The sequence below is a fragment of the Mesoplodon mirus genome, assembly GCF_964341445.2.
Source record: "Mesoplodon mirus genome assembly, chromosome: 4".
In the NCBI taxonomy this organism is placed as follows: domain Eukaryota; kingdom Metazoa; phylum Chordata; class Mammalia; order Artiodactyla; family Ziphiidae; genus Mesoplodon; species Mesoplodon mirus.
Window position 1 is genome coordinate 10,957,116 of NC_138979.1, and position 12,420 is coordinate 10,969,535.

At 42.7% G+C, this 12,420-nt stretch overlaps 1 protein-coding gene across 1 annotated transcript in view; it reads right to left on the reverse strand.

Moving 5' to 3' along the window:
- The window catches only part of GPR158 (G protein-coupled receptor 158), a gene marked incomplete at both ends in the record, with an annotated part of 315,612 nt that extends 303,727 nt beyond the window's left edge, over nt 1-11,885 (reverse strand). Inside the window, one exon of the mRNA XM_082619042.1 lies at nt 10,984-11,885. Within this exon, the coding sequence (XP_082475168.1) occupies nt 10,984-11,885 (902 nt within the window). The remainder of the gene's footprint in view (nt 1-10,983) is intronic.
- Nucleotides 11,886-12,420: the final 535 nt, after the last annotated feature.

Here is a 12,420-nt window from a genome sequence, read left to right on the forward strand (position 1 = left end):
ACGCGCAGGTTCAGCAGCCATGGCCCACGGGCCCAGCCGCTCCGCAGCATGTGGGATCTTCCCCGACCGGGGCATGAACCCATGTCCCCTGCATTGTCAGGCGGACTCTCAACCACTGCGCCACCAGGGAAGCCCACGTTATTTTTTTAAATAACACATTCCATACATTATGCTAAGCTCTTTACATGAGTAAGATTGTTTACTCTTTACAGTATACTCTATACTCTTTGCAGATAAAGAAATTGAGTCACAGAAGGAAATAACTTACCCAATATCACACAGTAAGTGAAAGTGGAAGCTCATAGATTCAAATCTAGGTTTATAATCCTAAAACCCTTCTTCTTAGACACTATTCCACACTTCCTGAAACATGCAAGGCACTTTCAAGAGGCAGTGAATATGGGAAGTCATGAAATGTGGTCCTTACATTTGAAGGACCTGTAGAACTGGTTGGGGAAATAGGATGTTTACATGAAGAGACAACTTGTAACAACAAGAGGCAGCTGCTCTCATGACAGTCTCTGTGATCCGCCTGCCTTCATAACCTGCTAGTCATTCTGCCCCTGCCAGTAGGGTCATGGCCGGCAGCCAAAGGTTTTGGACGACTACAGCTGAAGCTGCCAAGTATTTACAACTCTTAATTCTTCCTCTTAAAATCGTTTAAAAGGAATTTTATGTGTTTCAAGCTTATCAGATACGGTTTACTTTTTCCCCAGTTTGTGTTTAAGGACCAGCTTCTTCTGAATTATGAAGACTTTGGTTTTTGTTTTGTTTTTTTGAAATTTATTTTTGTTTATTTTTTGGCTGCGTTGGGTCTTCGTTGCTGCGCACGGGCTTCCTCTAGTTGCGGCGAGCGGGTCTACTCTTAGTTGCGGTGCGCGGGCTTCTCATCGCGGTGGCTTCTCTTGTGGAGCACGGGCTCTAGGCGCGCTGGCTTCAGTAGCTGTGGCACACAGGCTCAGTAGTTGTGGCACACGGGCTTAGTTGCCCTGTGGCATGTGGGATCTTCCCGGACCAAGGCTTGAACCCGCGTCCCCTGCATTGGCAGATGGATTCTTAACCACTGCGCCACCAGGGAAGCCCCAAGACTTTGTTTTTGATACAGACTTCTGAAGCTGTCCCCACATGTCTCCTTCACAGGGTCTGGAAGGGCCTAGGAATGTACTATCAGGCTTTTCAGGTGATCCTGATACCCAGCCAAGTTTGGAATCAGTGAATAATGACCGTAAATTAACGTTCACTTGATGACTCAGGGTCTTTTTATCTGTGCCTGTTATTAAACTACAAGTTCACTGTAGCCAGTGCAAGTGATGATCACCACTTCCCTGGGTCTCCATTTCCTCATGTGTAAAAGTAAAAATAAGTTGGATTAAATGATCTCTAAAATCCTTTTTACTTCTAAACTTCTAATTCTTCAAAAAGGAGCTTCCCCAGGATGTTTACTAGAACATTGTTTCTTTCAAGAATGCCCCAGTTATTATTGCTTCTTTCTCAAAAAAGTGGAAAGACAAATAGATTTCTAAATAACTTTCAGAGGGCTGTAATATGAGGGCCTTCCCACAAATCTAATTATTAAGTTAGTACCTGAAACAACTTTCTCAAGTGTGCCTTATCCAGAAAAATAGTAATCTTCATCTTTCTCTTCATGAGCTTTGGTCTCATCTCTTAACATTCACAACATCATCTCTCATTTCTCTGTAATCAACACAATATACAGCAGCACGCTCCTCGTTTCTTGCCCCTGAAGCTCACATGTACTACATGTTTATGGATGGCACAGGAGGAAGCAGGCGTGCATCAGTTTGTGCTGTGGTAATTTGTAAAGCCTAAACAGTCTTTTCCATCATGTAGCCATTGTTATTTTTTAAGGTTTCTTCTGACAGGATTCTAAACATTAGTAATGTTAAAAACTGTCTTTAAACATGTTAAAGCCTTAAATAATGTCTATATAATATGTCATTTTAATTATTTCTTCTAGGAAATTTCATTTATAATATGTTCAAATTATGAACAGCTTCTAGTTGAATCAATAAAGGTAAAGTGGCAAACAGAGCATTTTAGGGAATTCCCTGGTGGTCTAGTTGTTAGGATCCGAGCTTCCACTGCAGGGGGCCTGGGTTGAATCCCTGGTCAGGGAACTAAGATCCTGCAAGCCATGCAGCACAGCCAAAAAAAAAAAAAAAAAAAAAAATCATTAAAAAAACCAGAGCATTTTAAGAATATATATTGTAAGGTATTAATATTCCTTTAATGGGATAAGCTCTGCATCAGCCTGTTTATAGCTTTGACTTCCTGAGATAAAGTTCTGAACTGCAAGCACAGTCAACCTATCTTTATAATGAGTAAATCTTCAGGAACTTGATTCCTCATTACTTGCTAGAAAAGAATAATTCAGTTTCATCAGAACTATGAAAGTGCTTAGTGGTAAACAGAGCTTCATGAAAAAGTAAAACACTATTCCATAGCATCATAGATTGCTAACTGTTTTTCATCGTTTCATTCATCTCCATTTGTTCCCTGTCCACACTCCTCTCTACCTCCTACTTTTTCCCTCTCTCCTCTCTGTCCCCACAGAGGTTCACACACACACACACACACACACACACACACACACACACACATTTTCTTTTCCAAATGCATCCTTTAATGGGAAATCTTAAATATGAGACATTTAACTATATAAGTAGCAAATCCATGCTTAGCAACAAGTTCTGGAAATAATTTGGCCAGATATTCTTTTTGAGCCTAACGCCATCTAAATGTGAATTAATATTCCATCAATTCATCAAAATTTTCCAGTTCTCATTCATGTCAGATTCTATATATGCAGTGATCTTATGTTCCAAACAAACAAATAGAAATGTGATCTGACAAACTCACACACACATACACACACACTCACACACACACACACACACAGATACATACAGAACTCTTGAAATAGGATAGCCACAGAATAGCATTTTTATATGTGTTCCCTCTACACCAGCTGCTTTCAACCAGAGACATCTTTACCCCTTAGGTGATACTTGGCAATATTTGTAGATATTTTTGATTGTCACACTGGGCAGGGAGGTTGCTGCTGGCATCCTGTGGGTAGAGTCAGGGGTGCTGCTAAACATCTTACAGCGAAAAAGCCCCCACAGCAAAGGGTTATCTGGCCCCAAATGTCAGTAGTTCTGAGGTTGAGACACCCTGCTCTACACAGTGGTCTAAGGCATCAAATAAGGGGACAGCCAGACTCTTCATTCCATTCCCGGCAACTGACTAGAAAAGAAAGAGAAAAAACACATACCTCCACAATTCCATTTAAATCTCTTCAACCAAAACTAGTTACATGGCTACACCACAAAGCTGTTATTTCCGCCCTGAAACCTCTAAGCACTTTAGAAAGGAAAGACAGATCTAGTCCCTCTATTTTTAGTTTATAAGTGGTCTTGTATTCCCACTGTCCTATCCATCTCCCCACAGTGTGAGTGAAACGCTTTGCCAGATGGTGTAGGAAAGATTTTGATAATCCTTACCTCACCTATCCTGAAAATAAGTTTCTGCAGCTTCTGGCCCGATGTTTTGTGTATTTCACATATATTAAAAAGACAGTGTGGTTACATGTTTTAGTATAGCTTGTCTTGTCTAAAAAATTATTGTGAAGACAAATAGCAATCTGATATACAGCAGTAAGGTCTAGGTTTTTTGTTTCCATATAGGCATATTTTGCTGCATATTGATAGCTTATAGATGATAGTAGAACTTTATAGCTGGAGAGACCCTGGAATTTAATTTCCCATTTTCTAATATCACAGTTCATCAAATATAAGACGCCATTAATTGTAAGATATGCTATTACATTCTGTACCACTAAAAGAATGTACCACTAAAAGTATGCCAATTGGAAATGACATGCCCTCAATCATTAAGACACACCTCAGTTTGAGAGACATCAAAATGTGGAAAAGGTACATCTTAGAATTGATAAAATACATTATTTTGTACTACAATACCTTTTCCTTTTTCTGAGATAAAAGCCATGTGTCCTGTTATTCTATAAAAATCTTTCCATGATAATGTAATAAGGCGTACACGTTGGAAAACACATAAGTGGTGAGAAAACCAGGTTAAGAAAGTAAACCAACATCTTATGTAATTCTAAGTTCCCTTTTAGGTTATAAGTGCACTGGGTACTTTGCTAACTGGACAGGATTTTTTTTTTAATCCTGTTTTGTCTTATTCTAAATGGGGGAAAGTTACAAGAGATATTATAATGAATAAAAATTAACTGGATTTCAATTAATTATAAGTATCAGTTAACTGTAAAAGAGAAAGAGACTGCCTTCTTTAATAAAAAGGAAGGAAACAGTTTTTTTTGGAGAAAATGATCTTGGGGTCAGATCACATTTAAGCTAATCTCTGTTTTCTATAAATTCTACCTATAATGAAGGTAATAAAACTAGGTGACTCCTGTGATTGCTTTGAGGCACTATAATATCCTTTGTTGTAAAAGAGAAAGTCAGTCATGGTTCCTACACTAAGTTTGGTATTGTAGAAAATGGGGCTGGGGGGGTGGGTACCTGAGAAAGACTTTTAGCCAAGAGCATTAATTTTTTCCTAAACTGAAGAAGTATTTTATAGAACAGCCTATCCACCTAAATCTTTTCATAGGTCAAATTTTAGGAAGAAAGACTTGTTAGATGAGTAAATGCCCAGCCAAAGTAGAAATTACACCAGAAAAGGTTTCTTGCTAAAACTTGAAAAACGAACAGTACTAAAAGACCAGCAAAACAAGCCAATGTACGTATGTGCCATAGCTGTGCTGGGCAAGAGCCTAATGGTGCTGTTGTCTGCAAAGTCTCCCAACACAGCCCCAAGACCGCTGAACTGCCTGTTTGCACATAGTGGCCGTCAAGCTGCCAAAGTTATCAAGATTCCAATGTACTGTTTCAGTGATTCTGTTTAAATAACCCTGTGAACATCAGTTCAGAACTGAATAGAGAAAACAAACAAGGCTCTAATGCTTCTGTACCAACCAAGTACAAATAACACCAAGAACATACTTCTTGGCATCCCAGTATATTACAATATAATCATACAACACGGTGCATCTTGGAAAAACTTAGCCTTAAAACCCTGAACAGTGAACAACAAACTGCTGCTTTTATGAAGTTGAAAGTAAAATTTGACTTATCCAGCAATTGAGGCCATAAAATCAGTCTTGTGAGGCATGAGTTCTCTCCCCAGAGGGGAGGCCTAAACTCTTGTCATTTACTTAGCAGTCTTGAAATCCCATTTCAGCTTCCAAATGCATGTTCTAGAAGGTGGCAAGATAATGCTGTACCACTGCTACACCACACTAAATAGCCTCCTTTGAAGTATTAACACCAACTGCAGAGGTAAGTCAGAGACAAGTTGTTTTTAAACAGTAAGTAGGAGCTTCAGGATGCCTAAACATTGATTACCTTGGGGGAAATTACACAAGTGTACTGAGGCCCTTGGTTTAGAAATCTGTGAAACAGCTTCTGGTTGACTTTAAGTAAATTTCAGGTGATCTTTCAAGATCTAGAAACTCAGATCATGCTTATTCTTATTTTGAAATGGAGTTCTCATTTCCCTTAGTATATATACTTAATTCAGTGTACACCAAGAGGGCTTTCTCTAAATATCTTATGAGTAAATGACCATGATAAAGTTAAACACTGAACATATATGAACATGATCTGCATTTAAGTGAGGATACATTAACTGGTTTCAGCATAACAATCGAAACTTCACAAGCTAAAGTGACACATTTAATTATGTACATAATCATAGACTTTTAGATTATAAGGAACCCAACAGGTCACCTAGTCCAACCCCCTTTAATTTACAGATGAGGAAACAGGATTAGAAAGGCAACTGCTGCCCATGGGAACACCATAGTCAAGGATGTGGTGCAGGCTGGGGTCAACGTCTCCTGTCTCCAAGGCCAGTATTTCCGCCATGATCCACTGTAATTACAAGCCTTCGCAATAATAGGAATGAAACTAAGTCATTATATAAATTATAAATTACTACAAATCATGTGTTCAGTATTTAGGAAGACAGAAGCTGTGACACAAAATATTTACTGAACTTCCTGTGTGATGACAGTTCTTCATTTAGTCTTTACAAAATCCCAAAGATACACTTTACTATTCACAGCTTAAAGATGAAATAAATAATTGAGACTCAAAAGCCTCAATAGCAGAAGTCCATCTAAAAACTCTTTGATCTATTACCCAGGTAGACAACTCTGTCCTGTTCCTATAGGTAACCTCTTCACCACTACCAGTACCCACAAGAGAGACAGGATATGTTTGGCCTAGAGCAAGATGGTCATTTCTCTAATGCTATGTAAATTGCCATCTGCAGAGATCTATACCAGAATCTCTGATGGAGGTGTGTGGGCACATGTTTGTGAAGGAGAGAGAAGTAACCCCTCAGGAGTCAGTGACTCAGTGACACCAATGTTAATTATGTAAGTTTCTAAAAAGGCGTTTCCACACTATTGTGGAAAAATGCAGGTCTGACATTCATTTGGTGTTCTCTTCTTCTGCACGTTACTCCCCCATCAATATCATTTCCACAAGGTACTGCATTTATGTGTATCAGCCCTGTTTCCAAAGCCTCCTTGCTGCCCGTTGGATAGGTTGCTTAAGAAGTCATAGAACAAAGAGTTATAAAGGTATATGGATATCGCCAAGTCTCTTTCCACGTTTTAATTGTGCAGAAACGGATTTTCAGACAGGTAATACAGCCAGTCAGAGACAAAACTGGGACTTAGGGCAAAGTTCTGACTCAAGTCTAATACTCTTCTCTCTATACAACATACTTGATTATATGATTGGCCAAAAAAACAAGTGACTGTCACTTATTTGGCCAAATATATTAATTATTTCAAGCCAATACCATGTTACATTTTTAATAACAAGGTGAAAACAAAATTGGTAATTAAGAGATAGCAGCATAGGGTAGTAGAAAGACAATACAAGCCTCATAGCTAGATAGATCTAAATTTAATTCACGCTCCCTAATTTACTAGCTGTGTTGCCCTGGGCAAGTTGCTCAACTTTCCTGAAGTTGTAACTACCTGAGAATACTAAGAATTAAATGCAGTGGGATATTTATAAAACATCTGACACATAGTAGATGCTCAATATATATTGGTTCCCATTAATTCTAACCCACCACAAAAGAGCTGTGCCACTCTAGCAAATTCCTTTAGCCCTTTGGGTCTCAGTTTCCTCCACTGTACAATGAGAAGAGGAAAGAAACCAAATGAATTCCAAAATCCCTTACGGCTCATCAAGTAAGAATTCCCAAAGGTTCCTTTACCTTAATTTAAATTCAACAAACACTTAGGTACCTTATATTCATCCTAGGCACTAAACAGTTCCAACCACCACCAGGAATGTGTCTATGATTTCATTAGAATGGGCTCAAACTCCGTAGTGCTTTAAGTTCCACACAGAAAAATTCGTATACAAAAGCAAAGGACTTAACTTTGAAGAAAACTCTGCAAGGACATCACAAACCTAATATGATACATAAAAATAATTTAGGGTATACCTTAAATTGTTAGCCTCTCTCTTTTTTTCGCTGGGATAGAAGATGAGAACTTAAGTGTTTATACAATAGGTCTATAACAAGACTCAGGAGCCATTTAGGTAAAGCCATTAGGTAAAGCCATTTAGGTAATGCCATTTTGGGGGGAGAAAAAGAGCAATAAACTTCTCTTCACATGTGAGTCATACTAGGCCTTAAAATTTAAGAAACCTGTGTCATTCTGAAGCAGAGGGGAATAAAATTTATTCTGAGAGGTGTTTTACAGTGATAAGCATTAATATAAGAAGGTAGTTGACCATGTTTTCCACATTACTTTTAATTTCATATTTCAGATTTGCATTCTCTAAAAATAAAGTATAATTTAAACCTTGAACCTTGTAAGTAAGACCTGGGGAAATATCAGCTGAAATAGTGACTGAAGTTAAATGAAAATCTTAACTACAAAGTTTATCCTCCTCCTCTCTTCCATGAGGAAATCATTAGCAAATTTTTTTTATTACAGATAAGGCTTTTTGCAAATAATACTCTATAGATTCAAAATAGATTTAAAATCATGATTAGAGCCTAGTCATGGTTTCTCAGAAATTCATTTGGGGTTTACCCTGTTACCATACCTGTACAATATTATTCACTTATGTTATAAAATTTTAGAATACACATCTTAGGTGATAAAACATCAACAACATCAAAAACATTTGCCTTTTATGAGTATGAAGAGACAGAAAAGGCCCATTGAAATTTATTTTATATATATATATATATATATATATATATATATATATATATATATATATATATATATATATATATATATATGGCATAGTGTGAACCAGAGGCAGAAGGCCTGGATCCTATTTCTGCTGTTGTTAAAAGCTCGATATGTGATTCTTGGACAAGTCACTTCACCTTTCTTATCTGTTTCTTTATGAAACAGGAAGAACCATCTGATCTAAGATTTCTTCCAGTTGCTATAATTAACATCTGTGCAAATCCTCAGTACAGTACTCGAGGAGCATGGGACATGGGGCAGAAGTACTTACAGGAGAGCACTTATTCTGCTCTTCATGTGTGCTGCTAGGAGGAGCCAGATTCTGTAGGGAGCCAGACACTAAATGGCCTGGCTTCGTGCCTTGGCTAAAGAACACCACCGATGACTATGAAGGCACTTAAAGAGACTCAGCCAGAGGAAACAATCTATTTTCTGAACATAGTCCAAAAATTAGATAGGGTCGCGTGAGCCTACACAACATGACCCCTGGTGTCTCAGCCTTTTATCTTGGCCCGCGGAAGGCCTGAGTTCATTTAGGTGACCTATGTTTTCTGAGCCTTATGAGAAATACTTCTGAAAATAAATGGTTCTCCTGCCCAGTCTCACATCTGACCCTTGAAAATACATATATTTTTATGCAGCACTCCTAAGACACCTTCATGAGACAGAGTTCAGCATAGTGGTTAAAAGCGTGAACCGAGCTCAAATCCCGACTCTACTGCTTAACTGCTGCGTGATCTTAGGAAAGAAGCTTAATCTCTCTGTGCTTCAGGTTCCTTTTCTGTAAAACAGGGAAACTAATAAAACCTAACTCAGGTTTGTTGTGAGGATTAATCAAGATAATACATGCAAAGCAGTTAGCACAGAGCCTAACATAAAGTATCAATATACGTTAGTAAGATGGATGAATGGATAGATCAATCTATCGACTGATCGATCAATCTTTCAGTCCTGGGACTTGGGACTCCCTGAAAAGGCTTATGTGAAGGCCAAAAGCAATTTTCTAGCAGTGAGTGGCATCTGCAGATCTTTTCTGAGCAAATAATATAGCAAAGACTCAAAGCTGGGCTCAGCTTTTACTAATAGGATCCTGCAGAAATCGGGAGGAAATAAGATTATCCTTAAAGTAGGAAAGAGTTACGCTGGTTTAAGACAAGATCCTTTAAAGAGATAGACACACACAAAAAACATTTAATATGGTCATACAGAATTAGAGAAAGGAGGTTACTTTTCATTTATACCTTCTCAAGTGTTGCCAGCATTAAAAGCCACAGAATTTTATAACTGGATGGCTCCCTAGAGACCATCTAGTTCAACTCCCTTACTTGATAGGTAAGTTGTTGAGGCCCAGAGAGATTAAGCGACTTTCTTGAGGTCATTCAGCAGTAAATAACAGTGCCAAGACAAACAAGCTTTCTGACTCCTCCCATTTGCCCACCCAGTACTCCCCCTGGTAACTTTCACCAGGTCATCAACCTGTCCTTGTACCAAAAGGGCATTAAAACACACACAGGTTTCTCACTTTTGCCCAGTTTCCCAAAAAGTACAGAAGCAACCTCAACCCCCAAGACCTTCTTCCCATTGGGAATTGGGGAGGATACCATCTGTGGCCTTCTCCCAGGCCCTCTTTGGAGTTTTTACTCTTTCCTTTCTGTTCCTCATGTTCACTCAACAGGGCTACTTCTAAAAGTCCCTCACCCCAAAACTCAGGCAGGTCCCAGGGCACAAGTTACCACCTGCTAATCTGCAAATTCTCATCTTCCCACAAATGCTATACCTTGAGGCAGGAGATACGGAACTATTACTAAATTTTCTCTGAGCTCCTTGAGTGAATTCAGTAAGAACTGATCCCTCCCTCCCTCCCTAGGATAACTCAACCAGGTTCATTTATAAAGTGTGTGTATGTGAAGGGCCAGAGAACACTTAGGTGTGCCTAACACAGAAGACAGGAGAAAGAGGGGACCAAGGAATGGGAGATGGGTGGAGGGAAGGAGGGAGACAAGTAGAAGGAGCGCACCTGTCCAACTGCAAAGTGTGGATCCTAGAGACAGCTGTGCTGCTGGGACTGACTCACTGCTGAAGGGACAGGACTGCCCAGGGCATTGCAGAGTTTTCCTTATGCGCTCTGGTAACTGACTAACGACAGACTGGCGCCTCAGACTACACACGTAGGAGGAAGTAGGTAGAGGCTCTCCCGAAGTAGCGGAAATAACGAACTCTTCTTCCCACTCCCTTTTCTACTCTTGTGAGTTGCTCGCCACTCTGTGCCTGGCTGGCATGCCCTGAGCTTGCCAGGGTGCAGTGCATCACCCCTGACCGGGAACTCCCCTCCCTGCTCTCCCGAGGGTTAGAGAGAAACACAGGGCATCTGTCAGCTCCTCCAAGAGCTCCCGTTCCTTGCCCCTTGCAGGGGAACTGATTTGAGAGAAAAGCTTTTGCTGAGTGTCTGAAGCTGACAAATGCGGGGCACTTCTTGTCCCTAAGCACTTGCGGCTGCGTGGGGTGTCCCTCAGCCTGGGTCTCTGCTTTGAAGGTGGGAGGCCTAAATGTCACAGCCACAGTGTTCCTTCCCCACACGCGCACCTACCCATGAAACCGGAAGGAAGGCTTTGCTTTTATCTTTTTCCCCTCCCTACCTGAATTCCGGGACCAGGTTAGGCTGCAACCCGTAGAAAGCAGCGGAGAGAGTGACCAACCACCCGGGCTTGTAACTGCCATTCTCGCACTCCAGATAAGGCGGAGACCACTTGACGTGGCTCTTGTCCCCGCTAAGACCGTCCCTGCGCCGCCAGCTGTGGCCCAGGCCCCGGGGCCCCTGATTGGAGCCGCGGCGGTGCAAGTGAGTCCTCCACTTGCGCCGGAGGCCGTGGAACCACTCGGTCTCCAGCGTGGCGTTGGCCAGGTGGTGTGCTGAGGAGGACAGGTCCTGGAGCAGGATGCGACTCTCCTCGCGCGTTGCCTGGAGGAAGACCTGCGGGGCTGGGGTGGACAGCGACTCGGTGCTGAAGGTGATGGCCGCCCGGGAGATGCTGGGCTCACCCTCCAGGAGGCTCCGCACCAGTGCCCGGTACCACTCCAGGTCGTCCTGCGAGTTCTGCTCCCGCGACTTATTGCTCTGCAGCATCATGTTGAGGAAGTTGGTGGCGTGTGTCAGCGTGTCCAGCGCCCCGTGCAAGGAGGGGTGGGAGCTGGCTAGGGCAGGCGACTTCCCCGGCAGGCCCGCCAGCTCGTAGCGGCTGGAGCAGTTGGCTCGCTTCAGCTGGTGGGAGTCCCCGGTGTAGAGGTAAGAGGCCACGTCCATGGGCACCTCCTCGGCGATTTTCTGCGCCAAGATGGTGCCGTCGGTGGAGCGGCTCCAGGGAGCCGAGGGGTCCGGGGCAGAGGCTCGAGCCGGCTGCTGGGCGTGCTGCTTCGCCCTCAGGGTCTTCTCTCGAGGGGAATCCGTCCGACTTGGAGGGTCGCGGCTGGCGCCGACAGCTCCCAATCCCAGGTGAACGAGCAGGAGGCAGCAGAATAAGGGATAAGCCATGGCTCCCATCTGCCTCGCAGCCAGGAGAGGAGGTAACGGAGAGAGTCACTTTTTAAATTTTGGTCGTCAGTCTATCAGCAGTAGGACTTTCACTAGGAGTCTTCCCCCTGTTCAGCTGGCACCTAGTCCAAAAGGACTTTAAATTCGGGATCTTCTGGAATACGCGCGGCTGACTGAGCTACCGTCGCAGGAGATCAGATCACCTGTGGCAACGCCGGCTGCGCCCGCTCCACCATGGGTCGGCTCGGGATTGCGCACCTCGCAGCTTGGAGCCCGGCAGCCTGCATCCCCTCTCGCCGCCGGCAGCTATGGTTGGCCTGCTTACGTCTTTGTGCTTAGCAGCTTCCACCGCCGCTCTCATTGAGGTGTGTTCAGGAGCTGCTGCTGCTGCTGCTGCCGCCGCCGCCGCGGCCGCCAAAGACGCTGCTCCATCGTCTCGCCCGTGGCAGGTCGTTCCCGCCTCCCGGCTCAGGCTCCTCCTCGTCCGCTTCGCCCCGAGGCGCGGAGCGCGCGCGCCCAGACCCGCACCACGAGCGCAGCAGCT